This window comes from Osmerus mordax, chromosome 9, assembly GCF_038355195.1.
Source record: "Osmerus mordax isolate fOsmMor3 chromosome 9, fOsmMor3.pri, whole genome shotgun sequence".
NCBI lineage: Eukaryota > Metazoa > Chordata > Actinopteri > Osmeriformes > Osmeridae > Osmerus > Osmerus mordax.
The window spans coordinates 16,943,976-16,971,960 of NC_090058.1; the positions used below are offsets into that span (position 1 = coordinate 16,943,976).

The 27,985-nt window shown below is 47.2% G+C and overlaps 2 protein-coding genes across 2 annotated transcripts in view; both read right to left on the minus strand.

The window, feature by feature from the left end:
* Positions 1-12,519: 12,519 nt before the first annotated feature.
* Positions 12,520-20,088, minus strand: plppr3a (phospholipid phosphatase related 3a). The gene is made up of 9 exons (XM_067243527.1): positions 20,008-20,088; positions 19,587-19,772; positions 17,879-18,008; positions 17,385-17,580; positions 16,465-16,522; positions 15,142-15,315; positions 13,733-14,238; positions 13,365-13,701; positions 12,520-13,281 (listed from the first exon to the last, which is right to left on the minus strand). The coding sequence occupies exons 1-9, from the start codon at positions 20,086-20,088 to the stop codon at positions 12,520-12,522; spliced, it is 2,430 nt and encodes an 809-aa protein (XP_067099628.1).
* A 6,740-nt stretch (positions 20,089-26,828) lies between these two features.
* grin3ba (glutamate receptor, ionotropic, N-methyl-D-aspartate 3Ba) overlaps positions 26,829-27,985 on the minus strand; it is a 56,116-nt gene continuing 54,959 nt past the window's right edge. Inside the window, 1 exon segment of the mRNA XM_067243391.1 lies at positions 26,829-27,840. Coding sequence (XP_067099492.1) covers positions 26,829-27,840 — 1,012 coding nt within the window.

Here is a 27,985-nt window from a genome sequence, read left to right on the forward strand (position 1 = left end):
CCGGGCAACACAGGCTAATGTCATGATGCTAATATGTCAGTGAAATAGTAGACTACTGTTTCCGAAAGTAGATGTACTTCCTTAATAATATCAGCTTATATTGTACATTACACATCACAATTGTGTGTCATATCACAAAGTAAAATGAGTAAATATTTATCACCCTGGCCTCTTTGCTTGTGGCGTTTCTGCAGCTGCCTTGCAGTAAAGCTATAGTTAGCCTAGCTATCCCCCAAGTTAACAGATGCGAAACGAATGTTCTGCCAAAGGTAGTCACGCGTGTTTTCGTGACATTATTGCAGACCGGTGTAAAAATTGACCTAATCTCTATGATTTAAACGTCATTTTAAGTTTTTCTCTTCTCATGATATTTTCAGGCATTTAGCCTACTCATATTGCATTCATTCATGAATAAACAACCCCTTTGAAGATTATTCTACGACGTTACCCGGCAGTAGAAGATGGAATCGCAATTCAAACGGTACCATCTGCTAACTGAAAATATGCCCCCCAAAACGTAAATAAGCTTGACATTTATTTAGTGGAAAATCGCTCATTCATAAAAAGCTCACTGGTAGCGATCATTGTCAGTAACAACGCAAAATGCGATATAGCCCTGTGTGGAGAAGCTGCCCCGGTAAATTGTACTACTACGGTACAGTACTAGACTACTGCTGTGTTCGTCTTGGTAGCGATTGCGTTGGTTGAATTGGATTTAACGTTCCGTTGTACGGTTTAGGCTGAAATTAATTATTTTCATGAACAGATTGACAACGTTTAGGCTGTGGCAATGAAGTTCAGGTTAGTAGTTAGATAGACTTTTGATTTAAGTAAGGGGAGTGCCGAACATTTTCTGTCGCCGTTTGACTTCCTAAACAGCTGTGTACTGTAGCTAGATGTTTTTGTAGTGTGTCTCGCGTAAGCTACAGCGTTGCAGTGAGCTACACTGGTTTGAAACCACAGGTAATGGTAATTTCACCAACAAATCGTTTTCTAATGTCAGAATAAATCCTACAACGAAAATGTATATGTGAGGAATGTTTATTTTAACGATTGAAAACAGATACATCATAGACCACTGTAGTATGTGTTGCCCGGGCAACACAGGCTAATGTCATGATGCTAATATGTCAGTGAAATAGTAGACTACTGTTTCCGAAAGTAGATGTACTTCCTTAATAATATCAGCTTATATTGTACATTACACATCACAATTGTGTGTCATATCACAAAGTAAAATGAGTAAATATTTATCACCCTGGCCTCTTTGCTTGTGGCGTTTCTGCAGCTGCCTTGCAGTAAAGCTATAGTTAGCCTAGCTATCCCCCAAGTTAACAGATGCGAAACGAATGTTCTGCCAAAGGTAGTCACGCGTGTTTTCGTGACATTATTGCAGACCGGTGTAAAAATTGACCTAATCTCTATGATTTAAACGTCATTTTAAGTTTTTCTCTTCTCATGATATTTTCAGGCATTTAGCCTACTCATATTGCATTCATTCATGAATAAACAACCCCTTTGAAGATTATTCTACGACGTTACCCGGCAGTAGAAGATGGAATCGCAATTCAAACGGTACCATCTGCTAACTGAAAATATGCCCCCCAAAACGTAAATAAGCTTGACATTTATTTAGTGGAAAATTGCTCATTCATAAAAAGCTCACTGGTAGCGATCATTGTCAGTAACAACGCAAAATGCGATATAGCCCTGTGTGGAGAAGCTGCCCCGGTAAATTGTACTACTACGGTACAGTACTAGACTACTGCTGTGTTCGTCTTGGTAGCGATTGCGTTGGTTGAATTGGATTTAACGTTCCGTTGTACGGTTTAGGCTGAAATTAATTATTTTCATGAACAGATTGACAACGTTTAGGCTGTGGCAATGAAGTTCAGGTTAGTAGTTAGATAGACTTTTGATTTAAGTAAGGGGAGTGCCGAACATTTTCTGTCGCCGTTTGACTTCCTAAACAGCTGTGTACTGTAGCTAGATGTTTTTGTAGTGTGTCTCGCGTAAGCTACAGCGTTGCAGTGAGCTACACTGGTTTGAAACCACAGGTAATGGTAATTTCACCAACAAATCGTTTTCTAATGTCAGAATAAATCCTACAACGAAAATGTATATGTGAGGAATGTTTATTTTAACGATTGAAAACAGATAACGCTACATCATAGACCACTGTAGTATGTGTTGCCCGGGAAACACAGGCTAATGTCATGATGCTAATACTTCAGTGAAATAGTAGACTACTGTTTCCGAAAGTAGATGTACTTCCTTAATAATATCAGCTTATATTGTACATTACACATCACAATTGTGTGTCATATCACAAAGTAAAATGAGTAAATAGTTATCACCCTGGCCTCTTTTCTTGTGGCGTTTCTGCAGCTGCCTTGCAGTAAAGCTATAGTTAGCCTAGCTATCCCCCAAGTTAACAGATGCTAAACGAATGTTCTGGCAAAGGTAGTCACGCGTGTTTTCGTGACGTTAGTGACGCAGTGACGTTAGTAACGTCAGTGACTGTGGCTAGCAAATTAGCCACCGTTAGCTTCACTTTTCGCCACAAAAACTTAATTTAAGCTTAAACCATGCAACGGAACGTAAATTCCAATAGAAGCAACTCAATCGCTACCAAGACGAAACTTTTGACACCTACGTTGTCTATGTAGGCCAAGTATTTACTGAGTTTTAGGGGGGCAAAAATAAAATAAAAAATAATAATAATAACTAGAGAGGATACAATTTCTGGGGAAATTGTAGGGTGTGCTTGCTTGCGTCGGTTGCACAGGGGTCTGTATATTTTATATAAAAATGCATCGGGCCTACTTATTATTTATAAAGATTACATAGATTTAAAAGCATCTTTTTTTTGCTGCTCATTTACAACTCAAAATACGAGTGAAGTGTAGAATGAAATATGATGTCTTCTCATTTCCCCTGCAAGAGGCAGCTGACAGGCTGAATCAAAACGAATACATTTGGCAGACCGGTGTACAAATGGACCTAATCTCTATGACTTAAACGTCCTTTTAAGTTGTCCCTTCTCGTGATATTTTCAGGCATTTAGCCTACTCATATTGCATTCATTCATTAATAAAGAACCCCCTTTGAAGATTATTCTACGACTTTACCGGCAGAAGATAGAATCGCGATTCAAACAGTACCATCTGCTAACTGAAAATATGCCCCCAAAAACGTAAATAAGCTTGACATTTATTTAGTGGAAAATAGCTCATTCATAAAAAGCTCACTGGTAGCGATCATTGTCAGTAACAACTCAAAATGCGATATAGCCCTGTGTGGAGAAGCTGCCCCGGTAAATTCTACTACTACAGTACAGTACTAGACTACTGCTGTGTTCGTCTTGATAGCGATTGCGTTGGTTGAATTCGATTAAACGTTCCGTTGTACGGTTTAGGCTGAAATTAATTATTTTCATGAACAGATTGACAAAGTTTAGGCTGTGGCAATGAAGTTCAGGTTAGTAGTCAGATAGTTTCCCTACTGAAAGACTTTTGAGTAAGGGGAGTGCCGAACATGTTCTGTTGCCGTTTGACTTAAACAGCTGAGGAGTTGTTGTTAGCTACTCACACTAGTGTCTCGGGTACAGTAGGCTACAGCGTTGCAGTGAGCTACACTGGTTTGAAACCACAGGTAATGGTAATTTCACCAACAAATCGTTTACTAATGTCAGAATAAATCCTACAACGAAAATGTATATGTGAGGAATGTTTATTTTAACGATTGAAAACAGATACATCATAGACCACTGTAGTATGGGCAACACAGGCTAATGTCATGATGCTAATATGTCAGTGAAATAGTAGACTACTGTTTCCGAAAGTAGATGTACTTCCTTAATAATATCAGCTTATATTGTACATTACACATCACAATTGTGTGTCATATCACAAAGTAAAATGAGTAAATATTTATCACCCTGGCCTCTTTGTTTGTGGCGTTTCTGCAGCTGCCTTGCAGTAAAGCTATAGTTAGCCTAGCTATCCCCCAAGTTAACAGATGCGAAACGAATGTTCTGCCAAAGGTAGTCACGCGTGTTTTCGTGACATTATTGTACTACTATTGTGTTCGTCTTGGTAGCGATTGCGTTGGTTGAATTGGATTTAACGTTCCGTTGTACGGTTTAGGCTGAAATTAATTATTTTCATGAACAGATTGACAACGTTTAGGCTGTGGCAATGAAGTCCAGGTTAGTAGTTAGATAGACCTTTGATTTAAGTAAGGGGAGTGCCGAACATTTTCTGTCGCTGTTTGACTTCCTAAACAGCTGTGTACTGTAGCTAGATGTTTTTGTAGTGTGTCTCGCGTAAGCTACAGCGTTGCAGTGAGCTACACTGGTTTGAAACCACAGGTAATGGTAATTTCACCAACAAATCGTTTTCTAATGTCAGAATAAATCCTACAACGAAAATGTATATGTGATGAATGTTTATTTTAACGATTGAAAACAGATAACGCTACATCATAGACCACTGTAGTATGTGTTGCCCGGGAAACACAGGCTAATGTCATGATGCTAATACTTCAGTGAAATAGTAGACTACTGTTTCCGAAAGTAGATGTACTTCCTTAATAATATCAGCTTATATTGTACATTACACATCACAATTGTGTGTCATATCACAAAGTAAAATGAGTAAATAGTTATCACCCTGGCCTCTTTTCTTGTGGCGTTTCTGCAGCTGCCTTGCAGTAAAGCTATAGTTAGCCTAGCTATCCCCCAAGTTAACAGATGCTAAACGAATGTTCTGGCAAAGGTAGTCACGCGTGTTTTCGTGACGTTAGTGACGCAGTGACGTTAGTAACGTCAGTGACTGTGGCTAGCAAATTAGCCACCGTTAGCTTCACTTTTCGCCACAAAAACTTAATTTAAGCTTAAACCATGCAACGGAACGTAAATTCCAATAGAAGCAACTCAATCGCTACCAAGACGAAACTTTTGACACCTACGTTGTCTATGTAGGCCAAATATTGACTGAGTTTTAGGGGGGCAAAAAGAAATAAAAATAATAATATATATGTGAGAGAACAAAGGTTGTGCTCTCGCCGAAGGCTTGAGCACACCCAACTAGAGAGGATACAATTTCTGGGGAAATTGTAGGGTGTGCTTGCTTGAGTCGGTTGCACAGGGGTCTGTATATTTTATATAAAAATGCATCGGGCCTACTTATTATTTATAAAGATTACATAGATTTAAAAGCATCTTTTTTTTGCTGCTCATTTACAACTCAAAATACGAGTGAAGTGTAGAATGAAATATGATGTCTTCTCATTTCCCCTGCAAGAGGCAGCTGACAGGCTGAATCAAAACGAATACATTTGGCAGACCGGTGTAAAAATTGACCTAATCTCTATGACTTAAACGTCCTTTTAAGTTGTCCCTTCTCGTGATATTTTCAGGCATTTAGCCTACTCATATTGCATTCATTCATTAATAAAGAACCCCCTTTGAAGATTATTCTACGACTTTACCGGCAGAAGATAGAATCGCGATTCAAACAGTACCATCTGCTAACTGAAAATATGCCCCCAAAAACGTAAATAAGCTTGACATTTATTTAGTGGAAAATCGCTCATTCATAAAAAGCTCACTGGTAGCGATCATTGTCAGTAACAACGCAAAATGCGATATAGCCCTGTGTGGAGAAGCTGCCCCGGTAAATTGTACTACTACAGTACAGTACTAGACTACTGTTGTGTTCGTCTTGGTAGCGATTGCGTTGGTTGAATTCGATTTAACGTTCCGTTGTACGGTTTAGGCTGAAATTAATTATTTTCATGAACAGATTGACAAAGTTTAGGCTGTGGCAATGAAGTTCAGGTTAGTAGTCAGATTGTTTCAACTATTGAAAGACTTTTGAGTAAGGGGAGTGCCGAACATGTTCTGTCACCGTTTGACTTGAACAGCTGAGGAGTTTTTGTTAGCTACTCACACTAGTGTCTCGGGTAGGCTACAGCGTTGCAGTGAGCTACACTGGTTTGAAACCACAGGTAATGGTAATTTCACCAACAAATCGTTTACTAATGTCAGAATAAATCATATAACGAAAATGTATATGTGAGGAATGTTTATTTTAACGATTGAAAACAGATACATCATAGACCACTGTAGTATGTGTTGCCCGGGCAACACAGGCTAATGTCATGATGCTAATACTTCAGTGAAATAGTAGACTACCGTTTCCGAAAGTAGATGTACTTCCTTAATAATATCAGCTTATATTGTACATTACACATCACAATTGTGTGTCATATCACAAAGTAAAATGAGTAAATAGTTATCACCCTGGCCTCTTTTCTTGTGGCGTTTCGCAGCTGCCTTGCAGTAAAGCTATAGTTAGCCTAGCTATCCCCCAAGTTAACAGATGCGAAACGAATGTTCTGCCAAAGGTAGTCACGCGTGTTTTCGTGACATTATTGCAGACCGGTGTAAAAATTGACCTAATCTCTATGATTTAAACGTCATTTTAAGTTTTTCTCTTTTCATGATATTTTCAGGCATTTAGCCTACTCATATTGCATTCATTCATGAATAAACAACCCCTTTGAAGATTATTCTACGACGTTACCCGGCAGTAGAAGATGGAATCGCGATTCAAACGGTACCATCTGCTAACTGAAAATATGCCCCCCAAAACGTAAATAAGCTTGACATTTATTTAGTGGAAAATTGCTCATTCATAAAAAGCTCACTGGTAGCGATCATGGTCAGTAACAACGCAAAATGCGATATAGCCCTGTGTGGAGAAGCTGCCCCGGTAAATTGTACTACTACGGTACAGTACTAGACTACTGCTGTGTTCGTCTTGGTAGCGATTGCGTTGGTTGAATTGGATTTAACGTTCCGTTGTACGGTTTAGGCTGAAATTAATTTTTTTCATGAACAGATTGACAACGTTTAGGCTGTGGCAATGAAGTTCAGGTTAGTAGTTAGATAGACTTTTGATTTAAGTAAGGGGAGTGCCGAACATTTTCTGTCGCCGTTTGACTTCCTAAACAGCTGTGTACTGTAGCTAGATGTTTTTGTAGTGTGTCTCGCGTAAGCTACAGCGTTGCAGTGAGCTACACTGGTTTGAAACCACAGGTAATGGTAATTTCACCAACAAATCGTTTTCTAATGTCAGAATAAATCCTACAACGAAAATGTATATGTGAGGAATGTTTATTTTAACGATTGAAAACAGATAACGCTACATCATAGACCACTGTAGTATGTGTTGCCCGGGCAACACAGGCTAATGTCATGATGCTAATACTTTAGTGAAATAGTAGACTACTGTTTCCGAAAGTAGATGTACTTCCTTAATAATATCAGCTTATATTGTACATTACACATCACAATTGTGTGTCATATCACAAAGTAAAATGAGTAAATAGTTATCACCCTGGCCTCTTTTCTTGTGGCGTTTCTGCAGCTGCCTTGCAGTAAAGCTATAGTTAGCCTAGCTATCCCCCAAGTTAACAGATGCTAAACGAATGTTCTGGCAAAGGTAGTCACGCGTGTTTTCGTGACGTTAGTGACGTTAGTAACGTCAGTGACTGTGGCTAGCAAATTAGCCACCGTTAGCTTCACTTTTCGCCACAAAAACTTAACTTACGCTTAAACCATGCAACGGAACGTAAATTCCAATAGAAGCAACTCAATCGCTACCAAGACGAAGCTTTTGACACCTACGTTGTCTACGTAGGCCAAATATTGACTGAGTTTTAGGGGGGCAAAAAGAAATAAAAAAAATAATAATATATATGTGAGAGAACAAAGGTTGTGCTCTCGCCGAAGGCTTGAGCACAACCTTTGTTCTCTCACATATATATTATTTTTATTATTATTTTTTTTTTTTTTTAATAATCTGGGATTTTTGTACTAAGAGTTTTGAAAATGTACACCTTACTTGTGAAAATAGTACCAAAGCGAATAAAAAAAACTGTAATATGTATGGTACTATATGTCTGTGCTGTAGGATCACATGTGTGTTTGTGCTTGTGTGGGCATGAGATGAGAGGGAGTATCAAATCAAACTGCTGACAGCTCAGGACCTTAACAGTCCTTAGTTTTCTTCTGCAACACTGAATCTCTCCTGAGAAGGTCAACAGCATCCTCTGGATAGATGTGCTACACTAGAGCACACGCACACATCCAAACACATACACACACACACACACATAAACACATGCAGACACACACACACACTCACAGATACACACGCAGAAAAAGACTGACACACACAGACACAGACACACACATCATGTGCCTACTTGCATGTGCTTCCCCCCAGTCTTCCAAGATCTCCACACCCGTGTGTCTATCCACTAAGAAGAGAAAGCGATCGAAAGACAGAGTGACAGATATAGAGAGAAAGAGAGAAAGGGGCGGAGTGAAAGAGCACTCGAGGAAACAATGAATGGAGAAAGACTGACAGAGAGCGACGTATAGATCATGTCAGAGGGTGGCTCACTGGATACATGTGAAGAACACGTACCACAGCAAACTGGGTTTGAATCCGGCGTGGGCCCATTGCTGCTTGTCACCCTCTCTCTCTGTCTCTCTCTCTCTCAACATTTCTATCTCTCTATACACTCACACTAATATCAATGAAGGCGGAAATGCCCCTGAAAAACAGATCAAAAACACCAGAAGTGTGAGAACCTGAGATGTAGAAAGACAAGGGTGAGAATCACAGCACATTCGAAAACCAGAGTGAGAAAAAACGAGCGAGAAATAGCGAGTGAGAGAGCGAACAAGAGACAAAGGGGAGGGTAAGGGAGAGAGAGATAGAGAGGAAGAGCACTGGAGAGCACGATGAAGGGAAAGTGAGAGAAAAAGCGAGAGTGTGGGCGAGGGATGGAGAGAAAGTAGAAGTGTGTGGTATGGAAAGTGTGTGTGAGAGACACAGAGAGAGAAAGAGAAGAGGGCGAGAAATAAAATAGAATACTCCAGAAAATCCCAAAGAAAGACAGTGTGAGAGAAAGAAAGAGAGAATAAGGGCCACAAGGAGATGGAGCGAAACAGACGAGAGAAGGGGAACGAGAGAAGAGACAGGCCGAGAGAAAGAAGAGAGGAAAGACTGAGAGAAAGGAGAGAGAGAACAAGAGACGGGAGAGGACAGAATGAAAGAGGAGAGAGAGAGAGAACGAGAGAAAGGAGAGAGGAAAGAAAGAGGAGAGAAAGAGCGTTCTTGCCTGTTGTCTCTGCTGAGGCTGAGTCACAGGCTGGCCGGCTGTCCTTGGGATTCAACACACCATCTGCACTCGCACTGTCCATACCTTCATCTAACAGACCAATGCTCTAGAGAAGTACACACACACACACACACTTTTATTTAAAGCAGACGCACGCTTTCATTGAAGACACAGACTTTCCTTTAGAAGACACACACACACACACACATTTAAAACACACTCACACATGTTTCACGAGTTCAGTAATCACACCATAGATTGAATAGACAGCTTTTATTGAAGCAGAGCTGGTAGCAGAGCCAAGCCCGATGGTGGAGGAGGCCGGTAGCAGAGCCGGGCCTGGTGTCCGGGCATGGACTCGGGGTGTGGCGGAGAGTCCTAATGGGTCGCGGCCGAGCAGCAGCTCAAGCAGATCCCCTGGGAAGCCTGGATAGATGACAGGGAGAAGAAGAGAAGAAAGGGAAGGGTGGGAGGGTGACAACAACATGCTAGCACAGGGGCCAGAGGAATGGAAGATACTTTATACAGAACTCTTAATTGACCAAAGGGAGTTTGGTCGCATTCTTCCGTGCTTTACTGGGCTGATGCGTATTAGTTTTATTGGAGAAGGAGGAGTCTTGGTGTGCCACCTTCCTCCCGAACTTTAGTTAACCCTTTCAGGCCTAACTCCATTTAATTAAAACACACACACACACATACAAACGCCTCCTTCCTAACACTGAGAGCTGGGAGTGTCTGTGTGAGTCATAAGGGACCCAGAATACATTGTAGACATGTACAGTGTGTGTTTGTACGGTAGGAGTGTGTGTATATTGTGTGCTTTAATAGTATATGTATGTGTTTTCACTGTATGTATGTTTGTGTGTTTGAGTGAATCAATAAAGACTATTTTCAGTGTGTTCCGAAGTGAAGCTCTTCTCTGACAATCAAAGCAGCCATCTGTGGGTGTAAAGACGAGAGCTCCACCGAAAGTCATTAACAGGCAGGCTTAGTTACAACAACATACTTTTAACAGTCCTTTTAAAAACACAGGTTTCTTTATTTAATAATATGATGTCACTTGTTACACGTATGACCACAGTTAAAAAAAGAACTCAAATAAAACAGCAGCCCATATAAAAAGAGAACCATCAAGTCATTTCATAATATTAGGATCAAGTCTTTTTTATAGTCACGATACAAAAGAAGCCAAATGATGGTCAGCATGTTGGAATGCAGCATTTCCGTCTGTTAAAGGTTAGGCTGCTGAGCCGTAAAGCACACTAATGAGCCCCCCCCCACCCCGACACACACATGCAGCACACACAGACAAGCAACAGCATCAATACACTCCGTACCAGAGGAAGAAATCCACTACAAAACTAAACTCATTCTCAAACTAGGGAACAACAACCCACCCCCAACAAAGTCTGAAAAAACATGGACAACAAGGTCCATGTTTGTGTTTTGACACTCCAACATGACAGAGAGCTGAGTGTGAGGATCCTTACAGGTACGGATTCCGGCTGTAAAAAAATCAACAAAAACAAACCGATAAACCCGATGTTCTGGGATGTCATTATTGCAAATGGTTTTGTACAAAAAAAAAACGAAACCAGGAGCAGTTTTCTTGTTTCACAGCTGCACGTGAACATTCCCTCTGTGAGGCCTCCTGCTGAGCTCTCCTGTAGCTGCAGGGTTCTCCTGATGGTCCTGGGTGGAGAGCAGGATGAGGAGAAGGTTGCATCAGGGTTTGGTAAACCCCACCATCAACTCCTCTGTGCAGGTTCCCTCTCAGGCCGGTTCTGTCTGGCAGGTTCCCTCTCAGGCCGGTTCTGTCTGGCAGGTTCCCTCTCAGGCCGGTTCTGTCTGGCAGGTTCCCTCTTAGGCCGGTTCTGTCTGGCAGATCTCCTCTCAGGCCGTGTGTGTGACGCCAGACAGCGTCCCTCGAGTCTAACCCCTCAACCCCCTCACCCCCTCCCCTGCCCCCACCCCCTCCACGCCCCCCTCCCTCCCTACCCCATCCTCCGGTGTTTACAACGGTAATCCACTCAAAGGCGGTCACGCAAAGCCACCCACTGTGCCCCCTCCCAGTACTCTCTGCCCCTCCCCCACTCCTTCTTCGTCCTTTAGAAATCGTGATCTCCAACATTCACACACACACACACACACTACGGACGTTTCCTTGACCATGTTTCGCGGCGTGCTTATGGCGTGTTCCTGGCATGTTCCTGGCGTAGGGAGTCAGATGGCTGAGCGGTGAGGGAGTCGGGCTAGTAATCTGAAGGTTGCCAGTTCGATTCCCGGCCGCGCCAAATGACGTTGTGTCCTTGGGCAAGGCACTTCACCCTACTTGCTTCGGGGGGAATGTCCCTGTACTTACTGTAAGTCGCTCTGGATAAGAGCGTCTGCTAAATGACTAAATGTAAATGTGTTCCGAGAGTTCCAGCGTTCTGCCTCCTCTGCCAGAGGAGCTGAGAGTTGAAGCAGAGTTGGAGAGCTCAGTGGAGCTGTTACCTCCACTGGTCCCCAGACCCTCCTCGATGGCCCAATCTCCCATTCAGGACAGCCTGTCAGCCCCTCAGTCAGTCCTGGAGGCCCAGTGTCTGTGGTGGGAAAGGGAAAGGGAACCCGCGATGATCTGGGAGTTGTTCCCAATGCTCCCTCCGTCCTCTGTCACGCTCCTCCTTTCATCTCAGTTTTGGCATCTCCCAGACGCAGAGGAGGAGGTGCCGAGCCCAGGTGCTCAAGTCGTTAGTTTCTCCCTCAACTCCCCTTTTTTTTTTTTATCTCTCCCTCTTTCCCTCATTTCATCTTTTTTATCCCCTTCCCTTCTTCTTTTCCTTCCCAGTTCAGTTGTCGCCAGGTCCACTGAGGTGCAGGAAAAGGCCACAGTCGAAGGGAGATCGGAGAGGTTGTGTTGCGTGCATGTGTGTGTTGTGTGCGTGTGGGAGCACAGACACATCCCAGGGACCTCTGTCTGCTGGCCGTATAAACATCTCTACAGTATGTACACCTTCTATCACTGCCTGGTTCCTCTCATTCTCATCCCACCACCCACCCCCCCCCAAGTTGCATCTTGTGCAAGTGAACAAGATGCAACTTGTGCACTTGCATCTTCACCTCTCATGGCAATGTACAACTCCCTCCCTCCCCCAACACTATACATAAAAAAAAAATGGCTGCCCGACTGTTGACCATTTAGCGTCCCCACTGTTAGAAACTCTTATCATTCAACTGGTTTTGCACTGCCTGCTGGGTATCTCTGTCCGTGTTTCTGTCTGGTTTTGTCTTATCGGGCGGTTTATGAGAATGATGTGTTGTTGGTCATCGTCGTGGTTACAACCTCCGCTCGCTTTGCATGGTCTTGTAGTAGTGTTCCTGCTCTGCGTGACTGTGGACCGAGGCAGGGGGCCGGCGGGGCAGGGTGGAGGCGCGGGAGAGGGCGTGGGAGTGGCTGTCCAACAGGAGGTCTGGGTGGGGCGGCGGAGGGAGGTGGGAGGAGTTGGGGTGCGGCGGAGGGGGCAGCGGGGAGGAGGAGGGGTGCGGCGGGGGAGGGAGGGGGGACGGGTGGGGCGGGGGAGGGAGGGGGGAGGAGGAGATGTGGTGGAGAGAGGGGGGCAACGGGGAGGACGGGTGAGGCGGCGGGGGGAGCTGGGCGTGGTCGCCCTCGCTGGGCGAGGAGGAGGAGCAGAGGGAGTCGGTCTTGATGGATGACAGGGTCCGGTACTCCCGGTATTCTCGGCTGATGTTGTCCTGCCGCTGCAGTGCCCCCCTCTGGTGGTCCTGGGAGTCGCCGCTCATCATGCTCCCGCTCACCGTGTTCCGCCACTCCCAGGGCTTACCGTTACTGGCCGACACGCGCACCACCGGGTGGTGCGGGGCATGGGCGTCAATGGTGACAATGCTGCCGCTCCCGGTAACGCTGCCGGTAATGCTGCCGGGGTTGCTGCCACTGCAGCTGTCCCGGTCGGAGGGGATCCGGTAATACGGAGATTCTGACCCGTTAGAGGACCCGCCCCCACAGGAAGAGGCGGTCTCCGAGGTCTTGGCCGAGGACGTGATTGGTCCGTGGCCGGACTGCTTGGACATGGCGATCACCTGCGGGAAGAAGCAACAACCAATCACGTCTCTATTTGTCCTGGAACGAAACAAACGTGAGAGAAATACTTCCGGGTCTCTACCTGCATCACTCGAGGCTGATTGGGCAGCTGACTCGGGAGGGTGGTCGGCACCCGTGGGGTGGTCACGGCGATAGGCCCCTCTCTGGGCCCTCCCTCCCGGGGCCCTCCCCCCTCGGTGAGCGACAACCACTTGGCTCTGGTCTTAGCGCTCTTCGGAGAGACCGGCGGGGGTCGGGAAGCCTCTTCGGGGATGTGGACGAGGGGAGGGGCCACCACCACCCGGGTCCCGCCCACCGTCGGCGTGGCAACCGCCTGGCCCCTGCTGGCTTGGACGGTGGGGTAGAGGGACGAGGGCATGCCCTGCTCCCCCTCCACCCCGCCCCCCGCCCCTTCCTGGCTCCCCTCCCCGGGCCCCCCCCCCCTCCAACCCCTCCTCATCCTCGTCGTCCTGGTCCCTCAGGCTCTGGCTGCGGAGCTCCAGCGAGCGCTGTTTCCACTCCGACACCAGCTGCCGTGACCTCTGGGGGTCGAACGGCACGTGGAAGGTCATGTGACGCTGGGTGGCCGGCTCCTCCGAGGGGGAGGCAGGGCTGTTGCCGTTGGCCACCCGGGGCAGGGTGTTGCTGAACGTCACCATGGTCTCCTTCCCCATGGGCCCGCGGGGCGCCAGCAGCTCCACGTCGGCGCTCGCGCGCTTCAGGGACGCCAGGGAGGCCTTCTCGCGCCGCGCCTTGCTGCGGCCCCCCGAGCCGCCCAGCGCCGCGCCCAGCTCCTCGCGGCTCTCGGACGAGCGGCCGTTCTTCCTGTAGAGGGAGTCGTGGCTGCGCTGGGTCAGCAGGCGCAGGGGGTCCTTCTGCTGGCCGGACGACGCCCGCGACGGCTGGGAGGGGCAGTCCTCCTCCGACGCCTTGAAGTTCCCCACTGCGTACAGAGCCTGGGGGAGGGGGGGGGGGAGTTAAGGGGGGTGAGAGAGAAGGAAGAGGAGGGGAGGGAGGGAGGGAGAGAGAGGGAGAAGGAAGAGAGGGAGGGAAAGAGAGGGAGGGGGAGAAGAAGGGGGAGTAAGAAGAAGGGAGTATAATTTTTGAGAAGACAGGGAGGATGAGGTTGATGGGGAGAGAAGGGCAACCCATTATATTAAAGAAACCAGCAGACCATGAAAGTTAACGTTTCCAAATCCCCAGAGAGGAAAGACCCAGTGTGCTTCCTGTATCAGTCTGAGGTGAATTCCTTTTCTGGCAGCTTTCTCTCCAAGAACCTTTCTAATCTAAGGAGCGAAGAAAACATTCTCCCCTCCAAAAAAGGGAGGTGAAAAAGACAAAGAGGGGGAGCTGTGAGAAATTGCAGAGACAGGTTTTCCCCCAAAAAAATCAGAAATTCATCTACGGAAAGCTTATGGTATTATTCATTCATTCTCTCACTGTAATAGAAAAAGTTATATATAGCATGTTCCCTAAAAGCTCATGTAAAGAGGGGCTCTGTAGTGGCTCTCAGAGGACCGAGGGATTCGAGGAGGAGAGGAGCAGAGGGGGCGTTACGTAACGAGAGACAGCTCGTCTGTTTTGTCGCAGCGACACAATCTGCGATTCAAATCAATTGAGACTGTGTCAAACTAACACACACCGACGGTGTGCTAACATACCCACAGACATGAACAGTACACACACACACACATCCTGTATACTAGCACACACGCATATACCGTACTAACACACACCTACACAAACAACACACACGCTGACATGTCACACACTCGCGAAACGCATGGAAACACATACACACGAGCACACATACAAACAGGTAAACGTGAACAACACGCACACAAAATAAACACACTTACCAGGTAGACTCCGATGCCTGCTCCTATGACGTAGCCCACGTATACGTCTATAGGGTGACTGCGGTGCTGGGTGATCTGGGTGAGGCCCGACAGGGCAGCAGCCATACAGAAGCCAAACACCAGCAACGGCTTCAACAGCTTAGTGCTGCCACTGATACTGGCGTTGAAGTACATCTGCAGACACACACACACACACACGCAGACACGCGCAGATACACCCACAGACACACACGCACCCAACCACGGTCCGCAGTTAGAACACACAATCAAACACATGGGAAACTGGAATACAGGAGAAAAAAAAAGATAGACAGCTATGGGGATGACTTGAGTTCAAATGAGTCTGCATCCTGAGAGACCCAACATAGGGGTTGACAGGAAACAGAGAGAGTTTAGACGGGCGAGTAGAGTGGGACACCGAGACATTGTTTTTGTCTTTATGAAGGGAAGATGCCCGAGGGCAAGCGCTTCCGGGTTAATGGACAACCACGTCATCACAGTGAAGGAAACTTGGATTTCATGAGATTGGCGGGACATGCTGCAGAATGAACTGAATACATGAAACTCGTCTCTCCTTAAGACAAACAAAACATGTGAATGATGGTATAAACATTTCATCGCAGGATTTGTTCATAATGTCTTTACAGTAACCCGATGAAATGTGACTGCACATACTTATACTGTATGCATTTCTAGACATATTCACTTTATAGTCAGATTGACTGCCAAGACCATCCACTGTAATGCATCATTTAGCCTCCTCTGGTGCCTTGTTTGTCCATGACAAGTTTGATTCTGCACAAGCACAAAGAATCATGGGTAGTCGGCTCAAACACTGTTATACTCTAGCCTATAGCTGTTATACTCTAGCCTACAGCTGTTAAACTCTAGCCTACAGTGTAATTATCCAGCCTATAGCTGTTATACTCTAGTATATAGCTGTTATATTCCAGACCATAGCTGTTATACTCTAGCGGCTAGCCTATAGCTGCCTATAGTGGGGAATGTCAGTATGCATACAGAATGTGTGTGACACTTGGACAGCATCATCTAGCTCTAACAACGAGAAGACCAGCTCCTCTTCTCCTCAACTGGCTACTGGCTCACTAGCTGCCAGCTAACTAGCTACCCGATATCTAGTGACCAGCTATCTAGCTACTAGCTAACTACAGGTAACCATCTCCAAACTAAGTAGGTACCAGTTCACTAGCTCCTTTACTGGCTGCACACTAACTTTACTGGCTGCACACAAACTAATAGTGAGAACTCAACACAAATAAAACACAACTGTAAACACACAAGCAGGACACAAGAAGTTCTTACGGAAATATACACAGCAGCGAAGCCAGAGAGTGTTGCATGCTGGGATGGGAACGTTTTCCTGGTGGGAGATAGAGAGTGGAAGAAAGAGAAAGAGAGGAGAAGGGGAAAAAAAAGGTTTGACTTTAGCTGTGAAGTTAGAGAACCAGCACAGAGACTGTGTCTTAGCTTGTGATCTCTGTGAAAGTCTGTTCCCGGAAGTTAAGAACTAAAGTCACACGTCTTCTCTCATAAATAGTTTATTTTGGTCTCAGTTGTTTATGTTTTACAGTCTAATGATGATCTATCTATGTATCTGTGAAAGTCAAGGAGAGCGAATGTCCTTGAAGTGAATATTAATGAGCACAAGGAGATCAGATGAAACGCAGTTGAGCTGTGTGTGTGCGAGTGTGTGTGAACGCGTGCGTGCATGTATATTTGTGCGTGTGTATGCTTGCGTCTGTATTTGTGCGAGTGTGCGTGCAAGTGTGCGTGTGTTTGTGTGTGTGTTCACAAGTTCAAACACGGCTGACTCATGTGGAGGCACACTGGGGCTGTTGTCATAGCAGACTGAATCACAAATCGAATCTGTCAGTAAGACCTAGGTTGTGTCGCTATATCACACTGTCTGCCAATCAGATTATCCCTGTTGGGGCCGCCATTAAGCCATAATCTACCATATTAATGTGCTCTTATATCACATTAAAACACCTGTGATACCCATATGCTGTGATGTTTTCATATTAATAACAACATATTCACATTTCATATTTGCCAATAGCAAACAATCCAATTAGGTTTGTGAATGTGCGTGAATCTTAGTGTGTATGAGTTTGAGAGTGGATGTGTGTGTGTGTGTGTGAATGTATGTGTGTGTTTGTGTGTGCATGTGTGAGGATGTGATTGATTGTTAGTGTGAGTGTGTGTGTGTGTGTGTGTCTTACCTGGCGGACATGATGGCGTACTGGTCCTTCCCAGAGCAGATGTCCTGGGTGATGTAAGTGTTCTGGTCACATGACACTCCCGGTGCCGTGTAATTGGGCTGGCAGACGGTGAGGAAGAAAGGGGCGTGGTAACCAGTAGCCAACTGGATCACATCTGTCACCAGGGCCGTTGCCAGGAGACCGAACACATGAACACCTGGGACACCCGGGGGAGGAGAGAGGGACAGAGAGAGAGATAGAGGGGGAGAGAGAGAGAGAGAGAGAGAGGGGAGGGCAGAATGACAGTGAAAGATGAGAGGTAAGAGATGAAAGGTTGCGAGGCACAGCTACCCACAACCAGGGATACAAGCAGGGGAACCAACCGGACAGTTTGTGGACATCCACAGATCAAACATTTACTTATCTCCATTTAAACAGGATTTTTTTTAAATCACACAATTCAAGACTTGTTGTCGTGATTTGACACCTAGAAGCCGTCAAAAGTCAGAACGTACCCACAAAGCGAACGGTTCGTCGCAGGAAAGAGTTGAAGTTGCAGCCGCCCGCGTTGATGCTGCTCTCTGTTTTGGGGCGGAGCTTCAGTCTGGACTGCATGCAGTACATCAGCCCCTCCCCTATCATGATCTACAGAGAGGGAGGGAGGGAGCGAGGGAGGGGGCAGAGAGGGGAAGAGAGTAGGTAGGGAGTTCGGGATGGAGATGGAGAGAGATGAGGGAGGGGGATGAGAGGGATGGACAAGGAGAGATGAGGAGGAGGAGGAGGAAGGATGGGAAGACACAGTGAGAAAAAGAGATGGGTGGGGGTACGGATGGGCAAGGAAGAGAGGGAAAGAGAAAGACGTAAGAGAGAGCGAGAGAGAGAGTGGAAGGAGAACGACACTAAGTGTGAGCGTTGAGGAAGGAAGAGGAAGAGTCAGGTGGCTGAGCGGTTAGAGAATCGGGCTAGTAATCCGAAGGTTGCCAGTTCGATTCCTGGTCGTGCAAATTGACGTTGTGTCCTTGGGCAAGGCACTTCACCCTACTTTCCTCGGGGGAATGTCCCTGTACTTACTGTAAGTCGCTCTGGATAAGAGCGTCTGCTAAATGACTAAATGTAAATGTAAGAGAGGGGGGTCTAGGCGTGGTGAAGAGATGCTCTGAGGGGGTATTGATGAGGTCATGTAATCAGGTTGATTAATGAGAGGTGTGTGTGTTGCTGTCTGCTCTCCTGATATAGATTGATTAGTGCTTATTGATCAGAGACTGAATGTGTTGGAGTGATCAGTGTGTGTTGCTCTATGTCAGGTGTGTGTTTATTGCTGTGCATTGATCTGTGAGTGTACTTGATGCGTGCATCTGAGTGAGTGCCTTCAGCCGTGTGTGTGTGTTTGTGTGCAGCGTGAGTGTGTGTCCTTGGGCACACGTCTGTGCATGCGTATGTGTGCATGCATTCGTATTTGCGTGCAAGAGTGCATGCTTGTATATGCATGTGTGTTGCTGTGTTCCTGTATGTGTGTGTCTGTGTATGCATTTGTCCATGCATAATGTGAATGTGTGCTTATTGTGTATCATGCAAGTGTGTATGTATGTTTGCATATACATAAACAGAAAGTGTGTGTGCTTATGCATGTGTATTTGCGTGTGCAAGTGTACATGTATGTCTGTACATACATACAGTAGTGCCCAAAGGCTCTAGTAACTAGATACTTCTATTTTGCTTTTTTATCTTTAACAGGGCTACAAATGTTTTCATTGCAAATGAAATTGGTCAAATTTGCAAATTGACCAGCTTAACAATTTGAGTGAAACGTTGAATCATTGAAAAATGAATTTCACAAAATCTTACAGTAGTATTTGGTGTGTTCCATACGGCATAAAACTCAACTCTGCAGTTATCCCAGCAGGATTTGACAGCTTCTTGTGATGTCAAAGCATACTTGTATTTCTCAGTCTTCAATCCTCCCATAAAATGTACAGTGGCACCAAGCCTTTCCAGTTTGTGCATTTGTGAGTATGTGTGTGTATGTGTGTGTGTGCATGTGTGTGTGAGTATATGTGTGTGTAGGTGAGTATGTGTGTGTGAGGGTGTAAGTGTGTATGTGTGTGTGAGCGTATGTGTGAGTGTGTGTGTAGGTGCGTGTGTGTATGTGTGTATGCTTATGTGTGAGTGTGAATGTGAGTGTGTGTGTGAGTGTGTGTGCGTGTGTGTGTGTGTGAGACCCACCGAGGCGGCGGGCCCAGCGAAGGCCAGGCTCAGCAGCATCAGTAGAGGAATCAGCTCATCTCCCGTCTCCACGTAGGGCATGGAGAGGTCGCGGTCATGGCAACGGAACCCCACCATTGCCGGGGACAACACGTCCGTCAGCTCCAGGAAATACAGCGACACTAGAGATGACAAAACTATGGGGAGCTACACACACATTATATACAAACACACACACACACACATTCATTAAAGTGAGAACCTTCACATGGCAGTACCACTAAATCTTAGTTTAAAAAAAATCACACAGAAACTTTGACAAAGATAGACACACACACACACACATGTACACAAACTCTCAAAAACATACACACATGCACATGCACACACACACTCTCACAAACACACACAAACTCTCACACACACACACACACACACACACCTCTACAAAGTAGAAGCAGGGTAGCAGCGTCATGCTGTCTTTGGGTGGTTTCTTCTTTGCCTTGTGTTTGGGTGACATCATCTTAGGCTGAGGCCAATCACAGGCTGGAGAGAGACAAACCAGGAAGAGACACGGATGTGACTGAAGGAACTGGAACACACCTGAGATGGCAGGGGAGTTGGTGTGATGTGGACACACACACACACACACAGCTTCACACGCGGTGTGAAGCCGTGCGTGCTGAATATTCACGTCTCCCTCTCTAACTGTCCCTTTCTCTTCCTCTCTGCTTCCCTCTCGCCTTGTTCACTGAGATAAGGGGCGACCCTGAGGGTGTGTGTGTGGGAGAGAGAGAAAGGATGGGAGACTGGGAGAAAAAGAGGGATAGGAAGGAAGAGAGGGGGGAGAGCGACATGGAGGGTAAGTGAGAGAGAGAGACACAGAGACAGACTGAGAGAGAGAGAGAGAGAGAGAGAGAGAGAGAGAGAGAGAGAGAGAGAGAGAGAGAGAGAGAGAGAGAGAGGGAGAGTAGCAGGGAGAGCAACATAAGCCGACAAATCAAAGAGTTTTCAACATTTCCAATTTCCACCGCAGATAGAGATCTATCAGAGAAAACCCTGATGGCATAGGGAACGGAATGGAGGGAGGGAGGGAGGAGAGAATAGGGAGGGGAAACGGAGGGGTAGAGAGGAAAGGAAACGGAAGATGAAGAGGACCTGAGACGGGAAGGTGTGGATGGGGGAAAAAGACAAGAGGACTGGAGAGGGGAGGAGAGGATGAGAGGAGAGGGGAGGAGAGGAGTGGGAGAGTAGAAGAGAGGAGGGGGGGGGGGGAAGAAGGGGCCCGGAGAGGGGAGGAGAGGAAAGGCGAAAAGAGGAGAGACGTGGGAGAGATTCCAGAATGGGGGAAAGCAGCTTAGCAAGGATTCAGCCCCTCTGACTCAGGGACAAGAACTACTGTGATTGTACACCAGAGACACAACAGAGATTCCGCAGGCAGACGGGATCAGCGGATCCCCTCTGCCTGCACACACACATGCGTGGCCCCCATCACACACGCAAACACACGCACAATGAGCCCTTCTTGCAGTTGAGAGGGGCTTGTTTATCTAGCTCAACAGCATTTGTCCTCAGGGGGTCTCTGTGTTTTGTGTGCATGCATGTGTGTGTGTGTGTTGAGGACGGGGACTGGGGGGGTGGGGGGTCTAACAAGCCTGCACTAAGACAGAAACAATCTGTCAGAAAGCATAGAGAACAGAACGGCCAGCGGCCGAGAAGCGAACCTGCCCCCGCACACCTACAGCCCGGCGTGGGCGTTGCATGGAGACTGCTAACGAATAAACACATTCCTGCTGCTTCTCGCTTTCCAGAAAACCTCACATACACTCCAGCCCGATACATCCTCCCCTCGTGCTTATCTGCAGGGTTATACGGCACAGCCTGGGTGCTAGGGACTACGGCGCTGTCCACGATGTGCGTGGTCCTGAACGAGCACTGCGGAAAGCAGCAGACATATGGTCCGCCGTGGAAACCCCCCCAATGCAACATATGGCATATTTATGTCTAAACCTCCACCACGGTCCGAGGGCATGGAACCCAGAGAACGCCAGACCAGGCTCCGTGATGCGGCTTCTCTGTGGTACTTCTCCTCCCCTCTCTTTATCTCAGTGTTGGGGGGGGGCGGGGAGGGGGACTAAAGCAGGCCAAGGGGGGTACTCACCTCTGTCCCGCGGGGTGCGTGAATTCACCGAGTCCCTTCGCCCCCTTCCCCCCCGGCGCGGTCGTGTGTGTTGCTCCAGTTTGGCGCTGAACCGTTAATCCATCTCAAGTCAGTTGTTTCCCGGCGAAAACGCCACAATTCCAGACCCCTCAATACCGATACAGGTGCGGAAATTACCGCGGCGGTAAGTGGGCGAGGGAGACACACAAACCAACCAACAGACAGACTGATTTTGAGAAAGATGGGGGTATGCGGATGGAACACAGCGACGGTTGCAGATAGTGAAAAGTCCAATTTTCGACAGCTGACTGATTTCCCTGCTATTTCTCCTTTTAGGCGAGAGTGAGTAAAAATGACCGGTGAGTCTGGCTTTCACGTGCGTCCACCGGTTCCTCCCCCTTCAGTTCTACCGGTTCTCAGTAAGGTTGAAGAAATAAACGGGTTTCTCACTAAGGCATCCGTCACGCGGTGTCGGGAATGCAGTCAGTTTCGCGCACACAAAGGCATTGGGGGGCGCGCGGGGGCGGGGGGAGACAGGGGGAGGAGAGAGTGTGTGTTTATGGGGGAGGAGACAGTCTGTTCTTCACACACACGGACGCACACACACACTCTCTCTCACACACACACACACACACACACACACACGCACACTGAATTCCTGATCCAGGGGTAGCACCACGGAGCTGACCGAGACAAAGGGCTGAATTTCGGATGTGTGTGGGTAGCCAATACCCTGCTGCTTGTGGACCAGAGGTGGCGGCTTTTCAGGGAACGTCCCTGGATAGAAACATTGGTCCTGGAAGCGTTGGTAGTCTAGTCCAGCCCCCGACTTGATTTTATATTTAAATGTGTATGTGCCAAGGTTCTAGTAACGAAAAAAGCAGGGTGGGGCAGGTGCCTGACCACGCGCCTCTCGGTGCCGCCATGCACATCCTTGGAGGATTCGTGAAGCGCGCGCGACTCTTGAGTTAACGCACATGCACTCACACGCGCATTGACACATATTTTGACTCGCTGCTCCACGATTGACATGCACGCAATCCACTGCTTCGCTGTATGTGTGGATGTGACTGCAAGAGAGAGAGAGCATATATGTAATTGACTGTGTGTATCCTTTGCAGAACCTTGGCTCCCACGGTTATGAATTCTTTATATGGAGCTTAAAGCAGCAAAATGCACATTTAGCCCCACTCCTCCTCACTCTCTCTCTCTCTCTCTCTCTCTCGCTCTCTCTCTCTCTCTCTCTCTCTCTCTCTCTCTCTCTCTCTCTCTCTCTCTCTCTCTCTCTCTCTCTCTCTTCTCCCCAGGAGAGGGGAGAAAAGGAGAGGTGCAACAGCCAGGAAATTATAACCCCCCTCAATTTCTCCCTGCTCCCCTTCCACTCTCTTCATCTCCCCCCTCTCCTCTCCCTCTCTCTTTCTCTATGTCTGCCTCTCTCTGTCGTTCTCCCTCCTGTTTCACTCATCTCTCTCTCTCTCTCTCTCTCTCTCTCTCTCTCTCTCTCTCTTTCTGTGGCAGAATTAGATGAATGGGGCCACTCCATTGAAGGTTCTGTCATTGGTTGCCAGGGAACCCTCCGACGGCCTCTAGGGTACTCCCCCCCCCCCCCCCCCCCTCTCTCAATACCCCAGTGCATGGTCACAGCTGCACAGGAGCTAATAAACTCATCACTCACACTGGAGCCTGTCTGCAAGTCTGCATGGATTTCCCATCCGGTAAATGCACATGCACACACACACACACACACAGTCTTGTTTGGATCCACGACCTCTCTCCCCGTGTATTCCTTTGATACAGTGTCTGGGCCCAGCAGAGAAGTGACCCTCTGAGCCCCTGGAAACTGGAGGAGGAGAGGAGGGCCACACACAACACAGTGCAGTGGTTCCTTACAGAGCACTTCTACAAGAGGGACCAGGGTTCTACAGAACATGACCAGATGGGGTCTTTAGTTCTTACAGAACAGTACTACAGCAGGGGTCTACAGTCCTTACAGAACACGTATAGGACAGTACTAGAACAGTGACTAGGGTTTATATAGAACAGTACTAGAATAGGGACTATGGTTTGTACAGAAGTGTATAAAAGCAGGGGACCATTATTCTTACAGAACAGTACAGGGGCGGATCTAGAGATGTTCATTCGGGGTGGCAATGGGGTGGCAGAAGGAAGTTGTTGGGTGGCCTCCTGGAGGCAAATCAAAATCCAAAGTAGGGGGGTACAGTACTCCCTATGGTAAATGATTAGGCTATAACATTGTAGTGTAAATTAAACAGTAACATTAATATTATTTATTGAAATGTTCTGTAATGTACAAATAATATTTTCCATGGGAAGATTGAGGTTCATGTTGTTTAATTGTAACTTGTTTCACTACATGTTCTTATGGTTCTTCCCTTTGGGCTTTTTTTTCACAATGTACGTATGCTTCATGTTTTGGCTACCCACAATGCTTGGGGCTATCTCGTTGTTATGATCAGTGACCTATTCATTTTTGTAAAGCTCTCTCTTGGAAGTCGCTTTGGATAAAAGGGTCTGCTAAATGCATAAAAAAAAGAAAAAAAAGATTGGGGTGGCAGTATTTTTTTTATTGGGGTGGCAGCTGCCACCCCTTGCCACCCCTTAGTTCTGCCACTGGAACAGTACTGGAACAGAGACTACAATTACTACAGAATAGAACATCTACAGTTCACTAGCACTTCACGGTGCTAGGACAGGAACCATAGTTCTTACAGAGAGCAGTACTAGAACAGGAATCCTAGTCCTTACATAACATTACTAGAACAGGGACCAGGGTTCTTACTAAACAGTACTAGAACAGGGACTTATAACAGTCGTCTAATCTTACCTCTAACTCCTAACCCCGTGAACGATAATTGAATGCCTGAGGGATCGATTGGTTTCTGGGCTTGATTAAAATGCCACCTGACTGTTCGCACAGCTGACCCAATTACCCGGGTGAATCTCCAGACCCAGGCCCTCTCCATGTTCACTCACGCACGCACATGCATACACACTTGCATGGGCACACACATGCCTGCGCGCAAGCTCACAAACACACACGCGCGAAGATTGGGTTCTGATAGATTTTTCTTTCCGAGGCTGTTCTCCGCAGTCCGTCTGCTCTCGCTGACTGCTAGACAAAGAGTCTGCTGTTTATTTTATGACTACAAGCAGTATACAAGACTGGCGATGAGAAAGACAGACGGACTGGATCACAGTGTCGTCCTCGGGACTTCGTGCACTCTTGAGGTCACAGCAGGGACACAAACACATAGATTCCTTCACCTCTCTCTTAGAGAGAGAGAGAGAGCGTGCGTTTGAGCAATGTTAGGTTCCAGTTGCTCGGTGAAGAAGTCCCTAAATAAAGACTCGACTGTCCCTCACGCACGCTCGCACATTCCCCAGACTCAGTGGCCAGACGGCTGACATGAGTCTTCAGGCGAGTGTGACATGGTGAAACTAGAATGACGTTCTCTCTCTTCTCCCTTCCTCTGTGTTCATCAGCGTGTTCTGGCTGTCGGATTACCACCAAGGCCCATTGCTGCGATCACTTACACGAATGGAAAAAATAACCAGTTTGATTTGCTTTACAGTGCTCCCTTTACAGTGCTCCCTTTACAGTACTCCCTTTACAGTACTCCCTTTACAGTACTCCTTTTACAGTACTCCCTTTACCATACTCCCTTTACAGTACTCCCTTTACCATACTCCCTTTACAGTGCTCCCTTTACAGTACTCCCTTTACAGTACTCCTTTTACAGTACTCCCTTTACAGTACTCCCTTTACAGTACTCCCTTTACCATACTCCCTTTACAGTACTCCCTTTACCATACTCCCTTTACAGTGCTCCCTTTACAGTACTCCCTTTACAGTACTCCCTTTACAGTACTCCCTTTACAGTACTCCTTTTACAGTACTCCCTTTACAGTACTCCCTTTACAGTACTCCCTTTACCATACTCCCTTTACAGTACTCCCTTTACAGTGCTCCCTTTACCATACTCCCTTTACCATACTCCCTTTACAGTGCTCCCTTTACCATACTCCCTTTACAGTACTCCCTTTACAGTGCTCCCTTTACAGTACTCCCTTTACCATACTCCCTTTACCATACTCCCTTTACAGTGCTCCCTTTACAGTACTCCTTTTACAGTACTCCCTTTACCATACTCCCTTTACAGTACTCCCTTTACAGTACTCTCCATCAGATTCATTGCTGTGGTTGAGCCAAATCAAGCACACCCACATTACTGACAGCAGTTTCAAGTTAAAAGTGATCCAATATGACCTGGTGTAGGTCCACGAGCCTGTAGCTTTCTACATCCTCTTATCTGACAGATCATTAAGAAGAGGACTCTAGCGCCCCCGTGTGGCCTCACTGGTGTTAGTAAACCAGGAGCTACAACAGAAGTTGCTTACTACATGAATATAGCATTGCTCTCACTGTATTACTGTATATCCAGTTCAAGTATTCCATATACCAAACAAGACGCATGATACAAATGAATGTTTTAAGTTGGTGCAGGTTAAACAGCATATAAATGTTTATTTCAAAAGATGTGAATGAACAACATGATAAAATCCCATAATATCTATATACCATTTTATAGTAGAGGAGCAGGAGGAGGGGGGGGGGGTGAAATTCAAATATAATAATTTGGTTGTAAATATCTGAAGGCACGCAGGACCTTCTCACAAACCACCACACAGGTATATCCTACAGACACCATGGCGAGCGAACACAACCAGTTAACACCACAGCAAAGTTGAAATGCTCTAATTTACACTGGGAGCCAGGCCTCTGAGCCAGACAGCTGGGCTATGGTCACACACACACCCCGACAGGAAACTAGGGTCTTGAAGGTCACAGCTGTAGTGTCGAGTCCTATGTGTGTACAGCAAATATTTTTGGAAGTCTCTCTGAACGATATCTTCCCATAAACTCTTGAAAAGTCATACCCACAGCGAGCCCCTTCCACCAATCCTCCGATTGGCTATAATGAGATTCTAAAGCGTTGATCATAGATGTGGAGATTTTGTCATGTCCATCTAAAGGATCCACCCTAGACCACACTCATGTCCGTTTGAATCCTCAGTCTCTCTCATAAAGGATCTGAAAGCTCTTGTCCGGCGTTCGATTGGTTGGCTCCCGCCCTTTCTTGGCTGTTCAGTGCACGTGATAGGTTAGCCTTCTGTCTGTCAAGGCTGGTGGTGGAACGTGATTGGACAGTTCTCCCTTTCTCTGTGCTGTTAACAGCTGCTGATTGGTTGACCCAGCCTCTCTCCAGGCTAGTGGAGGTACGTGAGTGGATTATCTTTTCCCCTGTCAATCTATTGACGGTACGTGATTGGTTGGCTCGTCCCCTATCCAAGCTGTTGATGGTGTTCAATTGGTTGTTTCTCCCACGCTCAATACCAATCAAAACACCCCATTGGTTGAGTCTCCCTGTTTGTTGATTGTTCAGGGTTTGCAATTGGCTGGTCCTGTCTCTCTCCAGGGCTTTCGATTGGCTGACACTTCCTCTCTCCAGAGTGTTCCCTGTTTGTAGTGGTCTCTCCCTGTCCCTCTCTCTCTCCAGACTGGTTTCTCTCCTTCCCTGGGTGCTCTTCTCTCTCTCCAGGCTGGTCTGGATCTCCGCCCTCCTGGCCAGGGCTTCTCTCAGTTGGGTCCGGAAGATCTCAATCCTCCCTTGGAGTTCCTGGAGCTCCCCCTCCCACAGGCAGGCCTGGGCGGCGCGATTCCCCACGGCAGAGAGCACCAAGCCTGGGGAGGGCAGGGCCGAGGCAGGTCCGCCGTTAGCTTGGAGGCTAACCCGAGGAGAGGCCAGACCTCCCAGGCCCCCCAGGCCCAGGCCCCCCAGCCCCAGGCCCGGCCGGCCCACCATCCCAGGCCGGCCCCGCACGGAGGCTGTGTGCGTGCGGAGACGGTAGCTATGGAGGGTCTCCAGGTCAAAGTGCACATGCTTGCTCTCCTTAGGCTCCTGGGAGGGGGAGGGGGCGCGGGGTGTGTCTCCGCAAGGAGGGAGGGCAGGCAGGGGTGGGGTGGGAGATGGGGGGGGAGGGGGCTGCTGTTTCCTGTGGAGGGTGCAGCTGTCAGAGAGACAGGGGGACGGGCTGGTTGGAGAAGGGGGGGGGGGAGAAAAGGGGAGGAGGAGAGAGTATGGTAGATAGAGGGGGGGGGATCAGAGAGGATGGAGAGGAGTGAAGGGGTGGAGATGTGAAGGGGAGACATAGGGTCGGAGAGAGGGGGATGAAAGGG